The sequence below is a fragment of the Dipodomys merriami genome, unplaced genomic scaffold (assembly GCF_024711535.1).
Source record: "Dipodomys merriami isolate MVZ:Mamm:240054 unplaced genomic scaffold, mDipMer1.0.p SCAF_192, whole genome shotgun sequence".
Taxonomy (NCBI): domain Eukaryota; kingdom Metazoa; phylum Chordata; class Mammalia; order Rodentia; family Heteromyidae; genus Dipodomys; species Dipodomys merriami.
This window is the reverse complement of record NW_027203293.1, coordinates 625,112-649,838: the sequence shown is the minus strand read 5'-3', so window position 1 is coordinate 649,838 and position 24,727 is coordinate 625,112. Positions and strand designations below refer to the sequence as shown.

The 24,727-nt window shown below is 39.1% G+C and overlaps 1 protein-coding gene across 1 annotated transcript in view; it reads left to right on the top strand.

Annotated features, from left to right (window-relative positions):
• Positions 1-4,248: 4,248 nt before the first annotated feature.
• Gtf2f2 (general transcription factor IIF subunit 2) overlaps positions 4,249-24,727 on the top strand; it is a 134,428-nt gene continuing 113,949 nt past the window's right edge. The window contains exons 1-4 of the mRNA XM_070028441.1: positions 4,249-4,457; positions 12,120-12,193; positions 22,840-22,858; positions 24,228-24,372. Coding sequence (XP_069884542.1) covers positions 4,392-4,457; positions 12,120-12,193; positions 22,840-22,858; positions 24,228-24,372 — 304 coding nt within the window. The 5' untranslated portion in view covers positions 4,249-4,391. The remainder of the gene's footprint in view (positions 4,458-12,119; positions 12,194-22,839; positions 22,859-24,227; positions 24,373-24,727) is intronic.

Here is a 24,727-nt window from a genome sequence, read left to right as displayed (position 1 = left end):
GATGATCCTCAGATCTCAGCCTCCTGAGTAGCAAGGATTATAAGCATAAGCCACCAGCACCTGGCTGCATATGTTTTAAACAGGCCTCCAAGGTCTTTCATAGTCTGGCTTCTCCTTCCCTCTCCTGCCAATGGCAGTATCTGAGTCTCCACCTGCTCATGTCACTCTCTATTTCAGAGATACCAATATCTAAGGATTCCCATGTTGGGATTTGTAGAAATTACTTCCTTTCCCCAGAACACTCATGATCAATTAAATTATGTTAAATACAAACACCTCAAATAGCCCTAACAGTTTTTCTATATTTTGCTATTATCTATGCCCTTGAAGTTATATTTACCATATCTGTAATGGTGAAAATACTATAATAATGTATCACAATGTAATTCAATCTATATGCTATGCTATGCTATGTATAATGCATCTCTTCCTTTCAGTAGTATCTTCTTGATAACTTGAAATTAGCTACATTAAAGTGTTTAGAGCATAGGAATTGGTCAAATCTATACATGGAGGCTTTTGTTTTTGAGTGCATACAGGAGTAAAGAATTTTGGTGTTACTTTTTTGGGGGTACCAAACTCCATACTCAATGATATACTACTAGGCACAAACTCTAACATAATCTCAGCTCTTGGAAGTTGATGCTCCAATAATTAGGGAACTATAGTGAGGAATAATAACATCTGCTTTAGAAAATCGTTATGAGGGAGCTGGGAAGGTGGCTCAGTGGTAGAGTGCTTGACTTGCATGCATGAGGCCTTGGGTTCGATTCCTCAGCACCACATAAGCAGAAAAAGCCAGAAGTGGTGCTGTGGCTCAAGTGGTAGAGTGTCAGTCTTGAGCTGAAAAGCTGAGGGACAGGGCCCAGACCCAGAGTTCAATCTCCACAACAGACCAAAAAAGGGGGAAAGAAAAAAAATTGTTTTGAGGATTTAGTGGGCTGATATAAATAAAAATCTAGCCAAAGGTCTGGTATCTAACCATTAGGTCTTAACAAGGTGAAGGATCTGGTTGCGGTACGGCTCCCCTTATGGGTCTCCAGTGTAAATCTGTTTCCCAGGGGTAATATTCTCTTTTTCTTCCACAATTCTGTTAAATATACAGAAGGAGTTTGGAAAGGATGGACAAGGAAGACATTTCTTTGTTCAGCAAATGAGGAAAAGATATTGAACACATTGTTTTCTTTCCCTTTTTCCTATATAATTTTCTTTGCTATTTTTTTCTAGCAGCTTCTTTAAACATTTGTTATCTTCTAATCTCTGCACATACACATAAAATACCTTAAGACCTTTCATTACTCATAGATCAAGGCCGGAGTCCCAATCCTTTATTTAACATCCATTCTTAGAATTCTCCAGGCTACTTTGTTTCTCTTCTCTCATGGCCTCATATTTTTTTTTTTTATTAATTCCTTTTACTTGGTCAAAGCTTAAAGCAGTTTTCTTCACTTGAGTGCCCTTTATATATTTTAGGCTCCTTTCAAGCTGTTGTATGAGAAAACAGCTTTCCTTTTCAATGCATGTCTGGTTTCTCCAATCCTTATTAGTTTTGCCAGCTGATCTCAGAAATCTGACAATTTTTCTGGCTTTATGCTACACAACACAGGTTGACTTCAATTTTGTGCATGGCTCTGATATATGATTCAATAAATTACTTGTCATTCTTATGATACTTTACTGTTTGTTACTCTTCAGCAAATGCTCATTCAACCAAAGCCTACTGAACACTGAGAATGTGTCAAACACTGTGCTATATGTTGTGCATATGAAATGAACAAAGCACAATTTCTTATGCACCAATTATGCTTCAATAAAACTGGAAGAACATCAATATTTCTGCCTAGGAGGAGCTCATAATCTAGAAAATAAAAGCAAGCATATAAATATGTATATCAGCACAGTCTGCTAAGTATAACATTTTGTGATATGAAGAAATGGAACATCTTTCATGGTGGGGGCGGGGGAGGGGTTGGTAAAACATCTCATAGGAAGTTGACATTTCTATTAGTCTTGAAACGTTTAGTCAAAGTTTATCAATCAAAGGACAGTAGTGAGAATGAGGGAAGGGAAAATGGGGTATCTAAGAAAAGGGAATCAGGGGCCAGGGGTTTAGTCCAGCGGAAGGGCACCCACTCGGTGCGCGCAAGGCCCTGGGTTCGGTCCTCAGCCCTGGGGAAAAAAAAAAAAAGAAAGAAAAAATAAGACAAAAAAAAAAAAAGAAAAGAAAAGGGAATTAATTGTGCAGAGACTGAAATGACTGAAGAAGATTTTGGCATGTTGAGGGAGGTTGATGAATTTTCTGTTGTTGGATGTATAGTATAGGAAACACAACATATCTAATTGAGAGGGCCTAGTTTAAATGAAGAATTCAAATATCCTACCATCAAGAAGAGGAAACTAAGCAGGAGCGAGATATAATCATGTTTCTCTTTTATATGTTGTATTATTACTGACCCAATTATATGGTAGACAGAGTTTGGAATCTAAAAGGAATATGTACTGCTTGTTTAATTAGAAGAACTTTCTTTTCAGGTCTGGAAATGGCATGATTTCAGTATACCTAAAGTTACCCAGTCCTACTTGTGCTCATTAACTTTGGCCAAGAATGCCACTTTATTATTAATTCATTCATTAACATTTTTATTAGCACATATTAGTTGTAAAGAGGAGTCTGGTTGTGACATTTATAAATGCACACATTGTATCCCAATAAACCTCACCCTTCTATCACTCTCCCTTATTCCACTCCCTTCTGCTTTAAACAATTTCAACAGATTTCATGATTCTTTTTTTTTTTTTTGCTGTTCCTGGAGCTTGACCTCAGGGCCTGGGTGCTGTCCCTGCGCCTCTTTGTGCTCAAGGCTAGGGCTCTACTACTAGAGCCACATTGCCACTTCTGGCTTCTTCTGAGTAGTTTATTGGAGATTAGATCTTGTATATAAGTTTATCTGTTTGGGGGAAGGGAGGGAGAATCTCAGAAATGGTGGGACAAACAGTGAACCATTTCAACCGTGATTCTCCCTAGACACTATGTTGGGAATGATAGTTACAACTTGGGAGAGAGGGGGTGGGAAAGGGAAGGTGAGAGAAAATAAGGGAGGGGGTAACACTGTTCAGAAAGAAATGTCCTCATTACCTTATGTAACTGTAACCCTCCTGTACATTACCTATACAATAAAATTTAAATTAAAAAAAAGTGTCACGGACTTTATTGCCCGGGTTGGCTTTAAACATCGATCCTCAGATCTCAGCCTCTTGAATAGCTAGGATTGCAGGCAGGAGCCACAAGCTTACCGGCTTCACAGTTCTATTTATATACATGCGAATAAACTACTTTGACCATACTCATCCTCATTCACTCTCTTCTTTAGTCAACATCCCTTCCCATCCCTCCTGCGAAATGAGCTCCCTTCTCATACCTTAGTACACTCCTTCTCCTTTCCACAGTTTAGCATGCTTCCTTCCTAGGCAACACTAAGCCCATTTAGCAAATGTAGTAAGTAATCAGCCTCCCTTACATTGAGATAGCACGTCTCTGCCACCATATAAGGCAACAGGAGCCCCTTAGAGTGACCTTCAGGTCTGGGCAGCTGAAGGGCTCCTTATCTACTATTTGGACAGCAGCCATAAATCCTAGTCCACCATGATGAAGCCCCTGGCCCACACATCCACATCAGGGTCTCTGCCTCCTAGCCGCTTCTAGCCCCTCCTAAGCCTCCTAGGATATATAAGTCACCTCAGACAATAGCGGATGCTGCTTCTCACTTCTTTGTGAGAAGGGGTCTTGCCTGCCCCTTTCCCGGCAATAAACCTTTCTTTGTTCTCTGTACCTGGATGTCTGAGTGGTTCTCTGGCAAAGTCTAATTTACCCTATCACCTCCGATATCCACCCACTCTTTAGTGCCTGAAGAAAGTCAATTTATTACCCCCAAGTCTGTCCTGCAAATGTTAAGCACTCCTTGGCAAGGATTTGTTTCCTTGATCCTTACTTACATGTCTGTCTGTCTGTCTGTCTGTCTGCATGCATGCATGTATGCATGTATGTATTTGTTTTTATATAGACCTTAACTTTAATGCTTTGGCCCTTTCCACTCTGGATTTAAAGCACTCAGAAGCCTCCAAGCCAGCGAGCCACGCCCACAAAAGCATCGGCGGAAACAGGAAGTATGTCCTCAACAGCGCGCCGTACTGTCGTAGCAGTGCGCAAGCGCAGTTCCCTGCTCCTGGCAGCGTGTTCCTCTGTTCCCGACTTCCTTGTTTCCTGCTTAGGTGATCGGCGCCGGCTTCTCCCGGTGTGCGGTGGCCGGCTGGGTCTCCGGGCGCTCGCCTCACAGCCCTTCTTCTCCCGGGCCCTCTGCTCTGGCTGCCACGCCTCCGCTGGCAGCAGGCTCATGGCCGAACGCGGGGAGCTCGATCTGACGGGCGCCAAGCAGAACACGGGCGTGTGGCTGGTCAAGGTAAAGGCCGCGGGACTCCTCGGGCGCGGGCTCCCGCGGGCGCTCGGGGACGGGCGCAGCTTCGGCTGCCCGCGCCCGGCGCCTCCGGCAGTTCTGTCACCGCCGTCTCCACAGAGCTCCTTCTCAGAGGCGGAAGTGGTTTTTGTTTCGGCAGTTCACTTAATGAACCCGCCCAACCTAGCCCTGACATTACCCCTTCCCCTCTCTTTACCCCACAACAAAGAATTCCTTCAATCTTTCTCTTGGGTGGAACAGATGTGTAAGTATGCATCCATGCAAGTTAGTTGAGGGGCTGGCTTCTCCTCCACTAAGTGGAACTGGAGCCCATGAGTACACCCTACACCCTTAAAGTGTTCTCTAGGTTAAAGAATTAAGAGATTTTTTTTTAATCTGTAAAGGTGATGTACAGAGGGGTTACAGTTACATAAGTAAGGTCATGAGTACATTTCTTTTTGAATATTGTTATCCCCTCCCTTATTTTCTCCCCTTATCCCTTCCACTCCTCCCCCCATTCCCCCCCCCCGCCCCCAGTTGTAAAGTTCTTTCCAACATAGTGTCTAGTGAGTATTACTGTTACATTGGTTCACGCTTTGTCCCTCCGTTTCTGTGATTCCCCTTCCCCAAATCAGATAAACTCATATACAAGACAAAGAGTACAGAAATAAAAATCAGTGACAACAGGGCATAAACCAAAAGAACAAAAAACAGAAAGAGAAAAGAGATAATTGCAAACAGTACACACACACACACACAGAGAAAACCTCGTTTGCTTGCATTTATGGAACAAGAGGCCATTGACTATTTCGATTTTTATTTTCATTTTAGAGCACAATTGAATCTCATCAAATTGGCCATTGATATCTAATTTATGTGAAGAGGCAATTTTGGTTAGCCTGAAGTGGCTTGCTTCTTCATATTAGTGATTATCTCTTAGATACAGTTTATAGAAGTTAGGCAGAGTCTATAGGATTGAAAGTCTTTGAACCTTAAATAAAATACAGGAAGCTTTAGTTTATTAATGTCTTCTTTAACTGTTTTATCATATAAGTGAGTTCTTACCAACTAAATCTAAGGAAACCTTTGAACTCTCCAATTCTCATGATTATTGGTTGGCAGATCAGACCTGTATTATACAGGAACTTTGCCTGTCACATTTTTAGTAGTTTTTGGCATAAAGTAATTATTCAATCAGTATGCAATGAATGTATGACTGCTCTCTTCAAACCTATCCTTACTCTGTGACATCCATTTGCCTTTTCCTATAGCTATATCTGTACGACTTAAAAAGATGAAGTAAATGACATATGTCTGTCTCCAGCTGCTTGTTAAATGGAAGAGTCCTTAAGGGGATCTATTTTAAATACCAAAGAAAGACTTGAAAAATGGTGGGGCTTAAGATGATGCATTTGTGTTTGGACTACAGTGAATATTCAATAAATGTTTGCTGTACAGGATTTGGATGAGTGGACAGTAGTATAGCATGGAAAGTGGAATAGCAATGCTAGACTGAACATGATTGCTAACATTTTACATATTTGAAAACAAAAAGGAGATGTTAGAGCAACATACTCAAATTGTTATATTGTGAGCTGGAGATGTCCTAATTGCAGTTAATAGGAATGGGCAGGATCTTTTGCATACAGCAAAGATGCAAAAGATTATTTTAGACAAAAAGTCAAGTTTGGCATTGCACAATGCAGTTTTCAAGGAAAAATAACCATAGGCAGACAGTTTTCACAGGATCATAGGTATGTGCTAATGAAGCCTGAAGAATTAGGACAACTTTTTAAGTAAAAGTTGTTAGAATTTGGTGGCAACTTTTACTAAAAAGAACCTAACTCATACAAAGAACTCAGTTCAAGCCAATGATTTGTTCTCATTTTTAAAAGATAGTTGTAATGTTTTATTTTTGTTTGCAACCTCCTGTTAATTTAGCATGCTGGGTTTTTTATTTTTTTATTTTTATATAAAAGAAATGAACAGACTTATAAGTATGTTTTTCCAGGGGGTGGTTCTAAGTCTAACCAACAGCTTTCTTGCCTACAAAGAAGTGTTTCTGTCTATCCCAATCAACTTTCCTAGGGTAATTGTTTTGACTGCTTGTTGGAAGAAATAGACATCATACACTGTGAATGTGCTATTCTTTAGCCAACAGCTCATGCTACCTTGGATTTTTCTTCTTCATAGATATACCAGCACTTGGACATTGGTGAACAAAGAAAAGAAAGCTATGTATCAGAAAGAAAGAGGTGAAACTAGAATGGATAATGTGATGGTTACTTCTGATTGTCAGTAGATAGGATTGAGGAATGCTAAAGGATTTAGTAAAGCACATCTTTGGATGTGTTTGTGGAGCCAGTTCCAGAGAGGATTAGATCAAGAATGAATTAATCCTTTAATAGATTTATAACATGATGGCATTACCAGAGGTGGCAGAAGGTGGGAGGTAGGGCCTTGTTTGAGGAAGTAGGTCACTGGATGTACCCTTTTATATCTTGCCTTGGCCCCTTCCTTTATTCCTGTTTCCTGCCCACCATAAAATGAATTCCTATGTACTGCCATGCCCTCCCCATCAGTAAAAAATGAAACTTCTGAAACCATGGGCAAAATAAATCTTTCTTCAAGTTCTTTCTTTTTTTATATTTATTTTTGTGCCAGTCCTGGGCTTTGAACTAAGGGCCTACACACTGTCCCTGAGGTTTTGTGCTCAAAGCTAGTGCTCTACCATTTGAACAACAGCACTACTTCTGGCTTTCTGGTGGTTGATTAGAGATAAGAGTCTCTTGGACTTTTCTGCTGGAAGTGGCTTTGAACCATGATTCTCAGCTCTCAACCTCCTAAGTAACTAGAATTATAGGCATGAGCCACTAGCACCTGGCTCTCAAGTTATTTCTGTTAGGTATTTGGGCACAATGATGAAAAATCTGAAAAGTGTAAATGATACAGCAAAACCTGGCAGAAAAAAAGAGCCTATGTTTCTTATGTACCAATACATTATGAAATAAACTAATTTTTTAATATTTCTCAGATGATAAAATTAAGGCGGGAGGGGTCAGTTATCTTGCCAGGCATGGAACAACGTGGTTCAGGTTAAATGTTATTTGGTTACGAAATGACAAAATGTATGCCAATAATAGGAAATGTCTTTTTTGCATTCCTTTGGGTCTCTTTACTGGATTCTGTCTCTGGAGGTTCAAATGTGGGTTGAAGACTGGATTTTGCAGTTCTCAGTTGTAGCTCTGTATCTTGAACTTCAAGAAAATAGGAGAGTAAACTGAGATAGAGATGCATAGCGGGGGTTTATTAAGGTTTGCTCTTGTTACCCGCACTGTGAAAGGAAAGCATTTAAGTAGCATGTTGGTCAGAGAGTATCATCCAGTCCCAAGGTAAGCCATGATTATCCTCTTTTCCCACCACCAATTATTGGATGTGAATTACCCCAGGAAGAGGACATGTCTATGTCAGGGACTTTTCTCTTCAGAGGTGGCCATTATTAAAAGGATGATAGCTGAGGGCTACCTGCTGATCATACTCTCAGCAACAAGGAAATTCAGACATCCCATCCTAAAGTCGTATAATAGGGAATGTCACATTAAAAAGTCCACTTAAATTGCCTCTAGGAGAAACAGGACTCTGGAGACTAGTAATGATAGAACTACCTACTCAATGGAGCAGAGTTGCCAGAAAAGCTCTGTGGGAAGTAAGTTTTGTACAAATCACCTTAGCACTTTGGCTTCAAAAGAAGGGGTGCCTTTAGTACTCTGCTCTGCTTAAGTTACTGTGTAGACACAGATTGGTTCATCTAACAAGCTTTCAGTGCTTGCTGATCACTGCTAGGTTGGAAGTATGTTATAGTGAATATGACAGGCAGAGTCCTTGTATAAACTAGAACTGATAGCCTAATAAAAGAGACTAGGACTTTTAGACTAATCAGGTATTAGTTGTTAGGAAAATAATTTCAGTCAAACAAGGCATTGATAGAAGGAATACTATTGTGGGAGTGTAAATAGTGTAGAAACTTGACCTGGTTTACTGGGTCAAGGGGTATTTCTATGAGCAGATAATGCTTAATTGAGTAATTTCTTGGCACTTTCCTTGGTTTGGGGAAATATGAGAAAACATCTTTTTTACCTAGTACTTTGACTACATCTAATTTTCTTTTTTTTTTTGGGGGGGGGGTCCGGTTGTGGGGCCAGAACTCTGGGCCTGGGCGCTGTCCCTCAGCTCTTCAGCTCAAGGCTAGCGCTCTACTACTTGAGCCACAGCGCCACTTCCGGCTTTTTTCTTTTTACTTATGTGGTGCTGAGGAATTGAACCCAGGGCCTCATGCATGCAAGGCAAGCGCTCTACCACGGAGCCACCTTCCCAGCCCTGCATCTTATTTTCAGTGACGAGTATGGAGTGGTGGAAACAACCCAGGAATATCCTAAGTGATATATTGATGAGTATTTTGGAGGTTGGAACCATACGATTACTTCTTCTTTCTCCCTCCCTTATTCTTTTCAGACTTAGTTAGCAGAGAGGGCAGAGGATCTTAGGAATGTTTATATTTTTATTAGCATATATTAATTTTACAGAATAGGCTGTTAGTACATTTTCATACATGCATACACGGCACTTTGATAGTATTTGCCTCTCTATTACTCTCCCTAACCCCCTTCTTCTTTCCTAATAGACCCCGTTTAAATGATATGTGATCTTGAACAAATTGGCTAACTGCGTTGTACCTCAGTTTCCTCACTTTTGTAAAACAAAAATAATAGTATTGTATCAGGATCGAATGGTTAATATTTTTAAATATTTAGAAGAGTGAATGTCACTTAATGCATTAACCATGTGCTGCTACATAACCTATTAGCTCAGACTTCAGAGCTTTAAAACACATCTTAACATTTTACAATTCTCTGGGTGGGAATGGGGAGTCCTGGTTCATCTTTGCTGTGCCCTCTGCTTTATAGTGTCTCACAACTGCAGTCAAGGCGTCATGTTGGGTAATGTTCTCACATTTTCTTTCTCTTAACTGGGAAGGAACTATGGATAGAAAGTGTACTGTATGTCTCAGAAACAAGACAAAAAGGGATTTGGGATATATATGCTATTAAAAAATGGTAAATGAGGGGCTGGGAAGGTGGCTCAGTGGTAGAGCGCTTGTCTTGCATGCATGAGGCCCTGGGTTCGATTCCTCAGCACCACAGAAGCAAAAAAAGAAAAAAGCCGGAAGTGGCGCTGTGGCTCAAGTGGTAGAGCGCTAGCCTTGAGCTGAAGAGTTGAGGGACAGCGCCCAGGCCCAGAGTTCAGGCCCCACAACTGGACCAAAAAATAAAAAAATAAAAAATAAAATAAAAAATGGTAAATGAGCTGGGTGCTGGTGGCTCACGCTGTAATCCTAGCTACTCAGGAGGCTGAGATCTGAGGATCATGGTTCAAAGCCAGCCCAGGCCAGGAAAGTCCATGAGACTCTTACCTCCAATAAACCACTCAGAAAACCGGAAGTGGTGCTGTGGCTCAAGAGGTAGAGCACTAGCCTTGAGTTGAAGAGCTGAGGGACAGTGCCCAGGCCCAGAGTTCAAGCCCCAGGACCAGGAAAAAAAAAAAAGATAAATGTTTGAGAATATGTTTATCAAAACATCATATGGCACCTTCTTAATATGTGCAGTTTTAGTATTTTTATATGTTAAGTTTAAAAATTTGATGAATTAAATATTATATTTATTGATATATCTGCGACAATAAATGATTACAACAAAATATAAGATCTATACAAATACCATTATAACATCAAATAAAATCTTTGAGTCCTTCCACTGTATAAATTAATACCCTATTGCTATAATCTTTCTGAAATACTGCTTACAAATTAGCCTTTACTTCTTGCTTTGTCTTTGATTTTTTAGTCCAGGGAATATTTATGCCAATTATTACTTTGCAAATGAAAATCTCTTAAAAGAAGCTGTACAGAGTTTTTAAGTTTGGTGTAATCCCAGTTACCTATGTTTGCTTTTGTTTTCTGTGGTTTTGAGTCTTGTTCAAGAATCTTTGACCATTCTACTGTCTAGCTTTTTCCCTGTGTTTTTGTCTAGGAATTTTATTGTTTTGAGTCTTACATTTTTAAGTCTTTATTTTGAATTGATTTTTGTAACTAGTGAGTGATAGTCCGGTTTCATTCTTCTATATATGGATACTCAGTTTCCCAGTGCCATTTATTGCTTATCTGACTAATTAGTATCTGTTTATTCTGACATTGTAAGAGCACCTTTATTTTACTTATGGAAACTAAGACTTTCTTCTCTTGCATCTCTTTCTAATGTTGTTGGCTACCCTTCTCTAAAGAAGTCATTGATTCTGGCCAGCCAGTGAGAGTATTTCATTTTTGAGTACAGTTTAGGCCCAAGAGTGAGCATATGACCAAGTTGGCTCCAAGAGAAACATTTTGGCTAGAGTCTTTTGGGAACAAGGCTTTTATTCTTCAGGAGCTGCTTCAGGTGTCTTGCTCCCTAAGGAAAAACCTATATAAGAACCGAATCAAAATGGGGAAGGGAAGAAATGATGACAAAGTCCTTAGGGTATCATTGGGCCCTTTCTCAAGCCTTCTTAAAGTTAGCTCTGGAATTTCTACTTATTTGGGGTGAATAAATCCTCTTTATGTTTATGGGCTTTTTGCCCCTAATGGCTATACAAATTATAAGTAGTTTGCCATGTTCAAATGAATGAATGGAATGCAGTACAGTTGAAATTTTTTTTTTTTTTTTTGTCGGCCGTGGGGCTTGAACTCTGGGCCTGGGCGCTGTCCCTCAGCTCTTCAGCTCAAGGCGAGCGCTCTACCACTTGAGCTACAGCGCCACTTCCGGTTTTCTGGTGGTTTATTGGAGATAGGAGTCTCACGGTCTCTCCTGCCCGGGCTGGCTTTGAACCGCGATCCTCAGATCTCAGCCTCCTGAATAGCTAGGATTACAGGCGGGAGCCACCAGCGCCCTGCTTAGCTGAAATTTTTTGTTAAGATACGAAATATCTTTTTATTTTGTTGGTCATGGGGCTTGAACTCTGGGCCTGGGCACTATCTCTGAGCTCTTCAGCTCAGAGCAAGCACTCTACTTACTACCTGAGTCGCAGCGCCACTTCTGGTTTTTTTGGTTGTTAATTGTAGATAAGAGTCTCATGGACTTTCCTGCCCCAGCTGGCTTTGAACCGCGCAGATCTCAGCCTCCTGAGTTGCTATGATTGCAGGTGTGAGCCACTGTGCCCTGAAAGATGTGAAATCTTTAATATTGTGTTCCTCTTAAATTGTTTCCATCCTGTAGCATATGTATTTACATGAAAAGCAATGTGGTGTAATAAAGAACACCTAAGACCAACCTCAGTCTACTAGCTGTGCTATTTCAATTCTCACAGTTTAGAGTAAGGAGAATGATTTTTTCAGGCAGATTATTGGAATGATTAGGGAAATGATGGATGTAGAAGACTCACCATAGTGTTTGATACATTTGGCTTCCTTCTCCCACCTTTGGTGAATGTCTGATGTACTGTCCTGGAACATAGACTTTGGAGATGGTTTGGATTTGAATCCTGCCTCTCACATTTACTAATTTACTAATTATGGGGTAAGTTGTACAATTCTTGGATACCCCATATTCATCATCTGCAAAATGTTTTGCTTCATTTTAGGTTCCTAAATATTTATCACAGCAATGGGCTAAAGCCCCTGGAAGAGGTGAAGTTGGAAAACTACGGATTGCCAAGTAGGTTATTTTCATGTTATTGACATTTTAAAATGCTTTTTTTTGAAGCTTTTGTAAGTGCTTTTGAAGATGATTACATTTGTTGGATTAGAGTTTATTTGGAAAGTGAGAAGCAATAAGCCCATAAAAGCTTGCTAAGAAAAATTTAAATGCCTTGTAAGGAGAAGTGCTTATGCATGTTGTACCTACACACATCTCACTCACACCTCTAGTGACAATTGATGTGAATCAGAAGTCATGTTTATTGGTAAAACTTATTGGCAGTAAAGGAGCAGAGTAGATAGTTTCTCCATCACTCCATGTTATCCATATCATGTGAGGAAGTATGCTTGAGTTGGGTATAACTGAATGCTCCACTTCAAGTCTCTTTTTTTGTCAACAGTATCTTCTTACCAGTTGGCTTTTTGTACTTGTTATTTCTGAGATAGTGTCTTTGCTTCCTGCCTTAGTGTACACTGTGACTGTGGTTCTCCTATCTTTATTCCTACTATAGCAAAAGAATGAAAGGCATATATCACCATACTCAGCTTCTTCCATTGAGATGAAGTCTTGTAGATTTTTCTGCCTGGAGTGGTTTGGGGCTACAATCTTTTGTCAATTGGCTTTTTATTTTTTTCATAACATGCTGTCCTAAATCTTAGTGACTTAGACAAAAGCCATTTTACTTGGTCATAATATTGTAGATTAATTTCAGTTAGATCTGATCTACTTGGCCTTTCTGGCAAGAATGGCCTCATTACTGTCTGGTGGCTTGATATTAGCTGGGGCAGTGGCCATTTGTTTCATTGTAGAATGTCCCATCCGTATGGTGGTAAAAGAGATTCTAGTAGCAAAAAAGAGAGGAAGTTCCTGTATGCAAACACATACTTTACAAGCTTGTTCTATGTATGTTTCTTTTTTAAAGTCTTGTTGGTCAAAGCAATTCACATGTCCAGGTCTGAATTCAAGGCTAAGGCAGCAGATTCTCAAGTCAAACAATTTGTTTCTGTAAAGAATCCGTGTTTCTTTTTACAGTCGGCCATATCTACATTCCTAACTGTAAGCAGTCCTCTTAATTGACTGTCAACAGAGGTTGACATGATGGGGTACTTTTTTCCCAAAAACTTCTGTTCACTCCATACCTAGGCAGCATTCTTTTCCTTTTCCCTCATTAGCTATTTCTTTTTAGTCTTTATGGCTGGACTTCTGTTCACTTCATACCTAGGCAGCATTCTTTTCCTTTTCCCTCATTAGCTATTTCTTTTTAGTCTTTATGGCTGGACCCTTCTCATCTGTCTCTTAATTTATATGACCTCAGGGCTCAGTCCTTAATTCTTTTTTTTTTCTTACTTTCTACATGGTCTCATAGCCTTTGAATACTAAATAGTAATTATAGCCCAAGTTTGTTTTCTCCTGAACTTGACTCAAAATTCTGACCAGCTCTTTGATATTTCCTCTTGAAGGTCTCAGATGTATCTTAGTATTAATAATTACTGTTCCTTCTCTTTGAAATATTCTCCCTTTAAATATCTCTTTAGATATCTTCCTTTAGATATTCTTCCTGTTTTTTGGTTTGTTTAGGACTCTGTTCAAATATCAGTACGTCAAAAGCTTTTCTAATCACTAAATATAAAATAACACATAGTATACCCGACCTCTCTCACTCTCTCCTGTTATTACTATTCTTTGTTTTAGTGGGTATATTCATTCACCTCTGTCCATCTGACATTTGTTTGTCCATCTTTCTTCCAAAGTACAAGTACTTTAATGACAGGATGTTTTGTCTTGATTGCTATATATCCAGTGTTCAAAACTCTGTTAAAAAAAATTCTGTTCAGTGGAGTACACAATACTTTTCAATAAATTTTTATTGACGCACTTAATGAAAACTACTATGACAAGTTTCATTAAAATAGCTGTTTTTTTTTGTCCTTCTTCTCTTCCTTTTTTTCAGACAAGGTCTCACTCTATAGCCCATACTATATAGCCTCTCAACTACTGGGATTACAGTTGTGTGTCATCATATTTGGCTGCTTTATTCATTTGTTTTTTTAGACTGTAGTTCCAAAAATGATACTGTTAGTTAGTGAATGTATGTACTTTTTTCCTGAGTGGTGTCTGTGAGCTCTTCAGCTCAAGGCAAGCACTCTTCCACTTGAGCCACAGCACCACTTCCGGTTTTCTGGTGGTTAATTGGAGATAAGAGTCTCATGAACTTCCCTGCCTGGGCTGGCTTTGAACCTTGATCCTCAGATCTCAGCTTCCTGAGTAGCGGGATTACAGGTGTGAGCCACCAGCATCTGGCAGTATGAACTTTTTTTTGTTGGTCATGGGGCCTAAATTCTGAGCCTGGGCCTTGTCCCTCAGCTCTTCAGCTCTACAACTTGAGCCACAGCACCACTACTGGCTTTTTCTGCTTATGTGGTGCTGAGGAATAGAATCCAGGGCCACATGCATACAAGGCATGCGCTCTACCATTGAGCCACCTTCCCAGCCCCCAGTATGAACATTTTAAGGTTTAAAATTGCCTTGCTTACTCTCCCAAAGCATGGAGATTATGTTTCCTTTTACCTGAAACATCTAGTATGTCTGTGTGAATCTTATACTTTTCAAGGGGGACCAATTCCATCTCCTCCTTAAAGCAAAATAGCTTTGGAGTTTGATTTGTTGTTTGGGAAAAAAATGCTGTTTTCTGGAATGATGGCACGCCTTTAAAGAAGCTTTGGCACATTCATATGGTTTTTGTCTTAGCTGCCTTTGTTTTTAATTGGCTTTTAGTTCTTTATTTTTAAAAATAATACATTGATTATAAACAGTCAGGCTTTTTATACCTGAGTGGTTTTGTTGTTGTTGTTGTTTTAATGGTACTTGGATTTGAACTTGGATCTTTGCACTTGCCAGGCAGGTGCTCTACGACTTAAACAACTTTGCCCAGCCCAAGTAATACCTTCTTGTTTTAATTATTTTAATTTTTTTGGGGGGCGGGGAGGGGGGGCTGAACTCTGGGCCTGGGTACTGTCCCTCAGCTCATCAGCTCAAGGCTAGTGCTCTACCACTTGAGCCACAGCACCACTTCAGGCTTTTCTGCTTATGTGGTGCTGAGGACTTGAACCCAGGGCTTCATGCATGCATGCGCTACCACTGAGTCACCTTTCTAGCCCCTAAAATTACTTTTATACAAAGGAAAATAATCTCGTTTTATCATTCACATATCTTAGAGTGGTGACAGTTTGGTATGTAACCGTCTTGATTATATACTGGTTGTTTGGATGCTGAATATATGGATAATGAGTTAAAACATCTTTTTAAAAAGTTCTACAGTTCATAAGCTATGTATTTTTCAAACTTCTTTATAACTTCAGAACATAACATGAACTACTTTTTTTCCCTTTGTCATTTGCCCTTATATTTAGTTCTAAGGCTTTGGCTTATTTTGCTCCATTTTCCTTTACTTCCCCCCTATCCCCCCCTGCCCCCCCCCCCCCACTGCACATCTAATACCTCTATTCCTTGTTTTTCCTAATCTAGTTTCTGAATTCATTTGACAATAAAATCCTCAGTAGAAGTGACTTTTATATCCTTGTATTTTAATCACTTTAATCAGCCATAGATGAAGAAAAAGGAAATATATCAGAATTGTTTAAAAGACCATCTTGCCGGGCGCTGGTGGCTCACGCCTGTAATCCTAGCTACTCAGGAGGCTGAGATCTGAGGATCACAGTTCAAAGCCAGCCCGGGCAGGAGAGACCGTGAGACTCCTATCTCCAATAAACCACCAGAAAACCGGAAGTGGCGCTGTAGCTCAAGTGGTAGAGCGCTCGCCTTGAGCTGAAGAGCTGAGGGACAGCGCCCAGGCCCAGAGTTCAAGCCCCATGACCGACAAAAAAAATAAATAAATAAAAGACCATCTTGTTGAGTTATTTCCTATACTAATATAAAAATAGATAAGGAGCAAGTAAGAGAGAGAGAGACAGAGAGAGAGACAGAGAGGGAGGGAGGGAGAGAGAATCTTACATTTATTCATACCAAAGATCTAATCACCTCATATGGTACATAGTCTTATCTGGAAAAAGATCATCAGTTTTTGTTGTTGTTTGTTTGTTTTGTTGTTGTTATTGTTTTGGCAAAGATTTACTTTAGTGTGGCAGGGTAAAGTAGGATGAAATAGGAAAAAAATAAAGAAACATTTCCTGGTCCCCATACAGGAAGTGAAGCTAAAGACTGGAAAAGAGTTGGAGGTATGACTAGGTGATAGAGTGCCAGCCAAATGAGCAAAAGTATCAGATCAAGAGTTCAAGTACCAGTCTCAGGACCCCCTCCCCCTCCCCCCAAAAAAGACTCAAAAGGCCATTCCTATTTGTAGCCTTTGTTCCTATTTGTAGTCTTGGTCCTGGGTCCTTTGTGTTTTCATGTGGGGAAGATAGTGAAAAATGTTATCTGGGCTGAACTAAAACACAAAGACAATATCACTTCCTTTTGTTGTTCCTTGACTTTTTATACTTTGTAAAGACTTTATAGCTATTAACATCTCAAAGGAGAAGGCAGATGCAAGTAGTCCTTTCTAGTCCCTTCTTTCAATTATTGTAATGACATCTAAAAGTAGGTGTGATGGGAGGAAGAACTAGTTGCTTTGGTATTTTTAATTTTTTTTTTTGTGCCAGTCCTACAGCTTGAACTCAGGACCTGAGTGCTGTTCCTAAGATTTTTGCTCAAAGATGTTACTGTACTACCTAAGCCACAGCTCCACTTCTACTTTTTGATGGTTAATTAGAGATAAGAGTCTCATGGAGTTTACTGCATGATCTGGCTTGGAACTGCAATCCTCAGATCTCAGCCTCCTGAATGGCTAGGATTACAAGTGTAAGGCACCTCAGATCTCAGCCTCCTGAGTAGCTAGGATTACAGGTGTAAGACACCAGTACCCGGCTGAATATGAACTTTTACTGTCCTACCCTGCCTTTCAGTTACATATAAAATGAAATGCTTATCTAAATCTGGAATTTCCTGGGCTTCCTGTAATCCTTTTAGATTGAGAGGCTTTTTATTGTTCTCCAGTTTACTCCAGATATTCAGGCCCTAGGTTGCCCCTTATCTTACCTTAAAGGCAGTAATGCAAGTCCTGTAGAATCCAGTCATTCCCAGATAAATTTTAGTTGTTTCCCTGAGGAGGCCCTAAATGTGCGTGCGTGTGCGTGCGTGCGTGCGTGCGTGCGTGCGTGCGTGTGTGTGTGTCCTGGGACTTAAACTCAGGGCCTGAGTACTGTCCCTGAGCTTCTTTGGCTCAAGGCTAGCACTCTACAGTTTGAGCCGCAGCACCACTTCCAGCTTTTTCTGAGGAGTTTTTTGGAAATAAGTGTCTCATGGAAGCCGGGAGCCGGTGGCTCACACATGTAATCCTAGCTACTCAGGAGGCTGATCGGGGTTCAAAGCCAGTACGGGCAGCAAAGTCCGTGAGACTCTTTATCTCCAATAATCCACTAGAAAACCGGAAGTGGCGCTGTGGCTCTAGCGGTAGAGTGCTGCCTTGAGCTGAAGAGCACAGGGACAGTGCCCAGGCCCAGAGTTCAAGCCCCACGACCGACCATAACGACTTGTACATCTCATTGTTGCAATGCAGTAGCCCTGATTTTAAGAAGGCCTTTCCTCCTTCCCCCACAACCCCACCCCATTGCCTGGAGTTATAACATGATCTAATTAATTTTACCTTTTGTTGGGAGATCTATGCCTTTTGTAGAGACCTAGTGTTCTGGGGACCTTCCTGCAAATTAAAACCGTCTGATTACTGGAGTGTGTTTAAAATCAAGGACCTTAATTTCTTTGCTAAACAGTCTCCAGTTCTTTATCTTTTCTCTAAGGCATTAAGTTTAGAATCTGATACACTATACACTACATTGAGCTGTAGAGAACAAAATTTTCATTAGTTTCTTTGGCTATATCTAGCATTAGATTAAATGCTATTATTCTTTGCAAAAATAGAACCCTGATAGCCAACAAGGATTGATGCATCATGATGGGATAGATTTAATTGCTAAGAATTAGAAATCTAATTAAATGAGATGCTCATTTAATTATATATAAGATACTCATATGACCTATTTTTCATAACTTTTTAGCTTTGAGTTACTTTTGGAAAAGTCTGGGAGAGAAGATAGAAAGCTATTTTAGTTAACTGATTTGGAGAAAGAAAAGTTCCAAAGTAAATGCTTTTTATATTTCGTGAGACTCATTCCCAAGCTGGCTCACCAATTTGTTATTGGATAATGGAAGAGGGAGTTCCCTCCTCTTCCTAGAGGAAACCGCTGGCCCTTGACATCCACACAGGAAAAGCATTTCAAGGGGTGTCACAGTAAGGAGAATCTCATAAAGTGAAATTTTGGCAAAGGTTTATTTTAATATAAGAAGATAAGATAGAGAGAAATAGAAAAAGAATAATCCCATCTCCACATGGGAAATGAGAGTTAAAGACTTTGATCCACATTCTGTTATTCTGTGATAAGAACACATTTATATTAAATAGTACCCTGAAAATGTGTGGAAAGACTTAAAAACAGCTTGCTGCCTAGTAGGTCTCCTGGCTATATTGTCCAGGCTGTCTAGTTTACATTCCTAGTTGACTTAGGTTTTTTTGTGTTGCTGAATTACTTAGTTCACTATTAAACATGTGTAGGATGGGTGAGGAATGTCTTAGCAGTGTGTGTGACCATGTTATCAGGATTTTAGTTGATTTTCAGCAAAATATGAGTCATCAAATTCCTGTGGCTGTAAACAGAAGTCCATTAATAGCTGCTTGTTGTTTAGAGTGAAGTGGGAAGATGATCCAGGTCTCTCCTTTCCCAGTTAACTCACAGTGCACACAATATGTTCAGTTCTCAGTGCTGCAAATAGCTAAGTTCTGTCTATGGACTGAGCTGAGGCATGATCAGAGAACTACTTTAGTCAGTGTTCTTTGAGGAACATACAACATTTGAAACTGTTAGAAGACTCGGGGCAATCCATCTTCATATATTTTTAAGACTAGAAGATATGTGGTATAACTATTCTTAAGATGAATTTACCAGTTAATGGGATAGCTATGGAAATTACCATCTTACTTAAGTTATAGCAGCCCAGTGACCTATTGGAGCACTTTTTATATATAACTGCCTTAGCCCTATTAGCCATTTTCTTCAAGGAGCCATTGTTTCTTTTTTTTTTTTAATTTAATTTTATTTGTGAACATACTGTACAGAGGAGTTACAATTACATGGGCAGGATAATGCGTACATTTCTTACCAAGCATTGCAGCCTCCTCCTTTGTTTACCCTTCACATCCCTTCCCAGCCTCCCCCCTCCCCCCCACCATTGCTTCTTTTAGAGTAATCAGAAACTAAAATTTGAATATTCCAAGTGTTCAGTGCTGTTCCCAGGTCTTCAGTGAGTGGAGCTGGGGAATACACACACACACACACACACACACACACACACCCTTTTATTTACACATTCATCTATATTGAAAATCATGAATTCATACCACTCTCTGGTTCCTATCTAATGCTATAGGATATGTTAATTTTCTCCCTTTTCATATTTTTATTTCTTTTATGAAAATGAAAGACTATTTCTGTAATTGTTAATATATGTTTGTTTCCCTGTGATTGTATTTGTTCATTCCTTGCCTACTCTATACCATGTGTGAATGGCCTCATCACCCTATTTGGACTTAATAATACTCCTCTACTGAACTTAAACTTGCTTTCTTCACAGGTTTTCATTCCATCTCCTCAACAAGGGTCTAGCATGTGTGGTCCAGCAGTCTAGCTGTTTTAGGTTGTCCTCTATGTGGATGCCATCACTTGCTGATGGCATTTTGTTGACAGTGTCAATAAAAAATTTGCGCCTCTTTTTCATATCCAAGAAGTATTTAAAAGTGAGGAAAGACAAATGATCGGTAAGTTATTTGCTTTGAAGTGGTAGATTGAAGAAGTAGCTGTGAGGTATTGAGAAATGGATTCAGTAGTGAAGAAGAAAATGCATAGCAATATGAAAAACTTAGTGAAGAATAACCCAACTTCTTACCTCATTGATTTTTGCAGATATTTTGTTTATGTTTTTGTTTTTGATTTTGGTCAGTCATGGGGCTAGAAATCTAGGCCTGGACACTGTCCCTCAGCTCTTCAGCTCAAGGCTAGTGCTCTACCACTTAAGCCACAGCGCCACTTCCGGCCTTTTCATACATGGGAGGCAAGCACTGAGCCACTTTCCCAGCCTCTGATTTTGTAGATATTTTGTTTGTTTTTTGGGGGTCCAGTCGTGGGTCCTGAACTCTGGGCCTGGGTGCTGTCCCTCAGCTCTTCAGCTCAAGGCTAGCACTCTACCACTTGAGCCACAGCGCCACTTCCGGCTATTGTCTTTTTGCTTATGTGGTGCTGAGGAATCAAACCCAGGGCCTCATGCATGCAAGGCAAGCGCTCTACCACTGAGCCACATTCCCAGCCCCTGCAGATATTTTGGAAGATACATTTGTTAATGTTTTTTATTTTGACCATAAGTCTTCATGTAAGGATATATTATAGTTGTAATGTAAAGGTCTTGTGCAATTAATATAGTCAAACACAAGATAATGAAATATATGTCATCCTTTAAAATTGTAAGTCTTAGAGGATTAGCTTTCATTTCATAAAATTAACTCATCTAGAGCTCATCAATCTCTTACCATTACAGCCAAGGTTCTGTTCTAATTATATGTATGTGAAAATGAAGTTATCCTTCCCTCCTGTGCTCCCTAATTACATCTGGGTGGTTTTTTAGTTATCCAGACTGAAAATGTCAACATGATCTTTACTTCATCCTTTTTACTTTGCTGTCCACTTCCAGTCACTTCCTCTTCTGTCAGTTCTAACAGCTTAATGCCCGCTGTGCACCTCTTCCTTGCATTCCATTATAACCTGCTTTACACCATTCTTTTTCTGTGGGTTTTATAGGAATATATTCTGTGATTTGCCTTTGCATTGTCCATACATCTCTGTTTTAAAGGCAGCTAAATTAATTGTCTCAAGAAGCCAACGTCAGGAATGATAGGGAATGGACTGTAGTGAATGCAGTGCCTGACTGAAACATGTCTAGGGGATTGGCATCAAGTTGAATGAGGGACTAGATATTAGATTCTAGTCTTGTAATGAAGCTAGAAACTCATATTATTGTATGAAGTGTTAGGTATATTTTTCTAAATACTTTCCTAACAAAAAAGATTGACATTACACTTTAATATGCAGTGGAAGACTGTGAAATTGTTCTAAGAATCTCAACTCTTTAGGCTGGTCTAAAAGACCCTTTACTGATGGCATGGTGATACATACTTGTAATCTCAGCACTTGGGAGGCTGAGATGGAAGATGGAAAATTTGAGGTTAGCTAATGCTACATAATGAGAACCTGTCTCAAAAATGAGAGGGAGAGGGGGAGAAAAGGGAGAGGGGGTACAAAAGGAAGAGCTGGGGAGGGAAGGGGAAGAAAAGAGAGGAGAGGAGGGAAGGCAAGGCAAGTTTGGCCCTAGGCTGTGTTTCTGGTGTGAGCTTGATATATAGATGGTTTCTCATTTCTGGTATTTCTCAACCTGGGTTGCTCCCATTTTGTTGGCCTCATTGCCCTAATGCTTTTTTCCCTGACTTTCTAGTCTCTATTTCCTTGACAGTATGTTGTACCTTTGTCCTAAATTTTGACAAGATATAAACTACCTTGTTTGTAGTTATTTATGGATTTGACCTATTTCTTTAGCTTGGGACCTTTTAGTATAAGGATCTGTACTCATTTATTACATCCTTCTAGCACATTGCTTAATGAATGTATAGTAGACTAATAATGACAGAGCAAATGACTGAGTGACTGAATGAAAGCAGGTTGTAACTATGCTGGGTATTATGGAGAAATAGTTTTCAAACTGGTCTTCATATGTCTAGTTCTTTCTTTGTATATTTAGTCCTGTGGGTATTTTCCAGGCATGTTTGCTGGGTATCTTGCTTATTATTCTTTAGTTCAAATAGTGTCTGTGGATCTTCATTGCTTAAATAATAAAGTTCATGCTTTACACTGCGATATTTACTATCTTCTCATTTTTAGTTCATCTCTCACTATTCCCTATCATGTTTTGGGTTTTGGTGCTTGCTTGTTGTTTCTTTATTGGCACTGGGGCTTAAACATAGAGCCTTGCATGTGGAAAGCATGTGCTTTACCACTGAACTACACTTCCAATCCTATTCTAACTGATTTTGCTTCTTCTGTCCAGCCAAATCTGGTCACTCATTTTTTATCTTGATCTTTAAGATTTCAGTAGATAAATAAAACCTCTTTAGATAGACAAGATATAAAATTTGCTGAAGTACTATTTAGATCAGGTTTTAAATAAACCTGCCTTTTGCTGAAGAAATAAAGATTAGAATTATAATAAGCTCATTATTTGGTCAAAATATAATTAGGGCAAATTATAATAGTGTTATATGACAGTGGGTTTAATGTGGCATTATATTTTTTTCTTATAGGATTATAAATAGTTGGGGAGAGCCAGAGATAAACTTAAGAGTTAGTCTGTAAATATATTAATCAAATATGAACTAAAATAATTTCTTTTGGCTTTAAACTCATGTTAAAACAGTATGAAATCTGAATAATATTAAATATTTTCTTCTCTTTCAGGACTCAAGGAAGAACTGAGGTAAGATTATTTTTATGGAAATTTATTTAAAATGTAAGATTGTATTTAAACATGAATGGATTCTTTTCTGGTTGTTCATGCTCAACTTTTTTCTTCATTGACCTAACCTTTTCTCAGCACTCTGAAATGAGTATGACTTCAGTAATATTTCAGCATTACTTCAGTGTGGCAAAGGCATTTGATTTTGGAATTTTTAGGGCTTTAGATTTTTAATCTAAAATTTTTAATCCACAATGTATATAGTACTTATCACACTATAAGTACTAATTATTCATAAATATTTATGATCTTCTTATATGGTTAGGAGATCAGTAAGTTTATGTTTATGCATTTAATTAATGTAAGATTTATTATTTTCAGATCTATGATACAGTGACAATCATTTGGGAGGAACACCTGTGGTCTTTTTTTTCAAAACCTTATAGTTGAGTTATTCTTTTACGTATTTAGGTATATCTACCATGCCAGTGAGTCACACCTGTAGTCTTAGTTATTTTGGAGTAACTAAGTAACAATTATTGGTAGTATTGCAGTTTGAGACAATCCCAGATGACTATTGGGAGTATTACAATTTGAGGGGAGCCCAGACAGGAAGTTCACAAGACCCTTTCTCACATGCTTGTGCTTATTTCTCAGCTACATCAGAGGCTGAGGTTGGGTGGATTGAGGTTACAGGCAGATAAAGTCCTTGAGATTTCATCTCAATAGAAGAAAGCTAGGCATGTTGGCACATGTGTCTTGTCTTCCCAGCTAGATGAACAGCCTAATATAGGTGAATTGTGATTCCTGCATCACCCAGGCAGGAAGTGGGACCCTATCTTAAAAATAACAAGACAAAGGACTGGAGGCCTGGCTTATCAGTAGAGCAACTGCCTAGCAAGCAAGTTCAAATATTGAAACACAAAAACAGTACCATGTACTCATGTAATAGTTAAGACTAATAAAATAATATATCTTCTTTTTATGTTTAAGCTTTTTAAAGCAAATACCCCACTTTTTTTTACCTGTCTCCAGTATAATCCACTCCTTAATGTTCTTAAAATATTTACTCTATTAGCAAATAATGTTTTCTTTCTTGTGCTAAGCCCTTTGTGAAAAATTAGGATGTAAAGGTCATTGACCTCAGAGGCCATAGAAAAAAGAAATTTCATTTTTGTTTTAGATGAGCCCCATCATTCTGGCACATAGGAATAGATTTTTTATAATTTATGACTACTAAGGATTTTTCGATGAAGTTTTAAAAGATGTTTGATAGACTAGAAAATGCTACACAATTTAAAAAAGTATTAATTTATAATTAAAATTTTTTGTACAGATCCTTGGAATATAAGTATCTATTGTAGTAAGGTCTGGTTAATGTGTCTATTAGGTGTCATTTACTCTGAATGAGGATCTTGCAAATATTCATGATATTGGAGGGAAACCGGCTTCTGTCAGTGCTCCTAGAGAACATCCATTTGTCTTGCAAAGTGTTGGAGGACAAACATTAACAGTGTTTACTGAGAGCTCATCGGGTAAGTGGGAATGGAATTACTTAACTTGATTCCTGGATTGTTTTGTGTCAATGTACACTCATGTTTGCTTTTCTAAGGACATTACCAAAGCTGTTCTGCCTGTCATTCTCGTATGCTACTTCTATGCTTTTTATTTTCTTGTGATGAGTGAAATGTGGCCATTACTTGGAACAGGTTTAATTCCCATTTAGGGTATAAATATAGAATAAAGCTAATGAAAGGATCTGGTGCATTTGGCAGCCTTATAGATGAAAAGATGACATTCTGAGTTTTGATAAGGCCACAAAAACCTTGTGCGTTTTACTAAGTTGATAATCAGCAAGTGTAAGTTATACTTAAAAATACTGCTTAATAT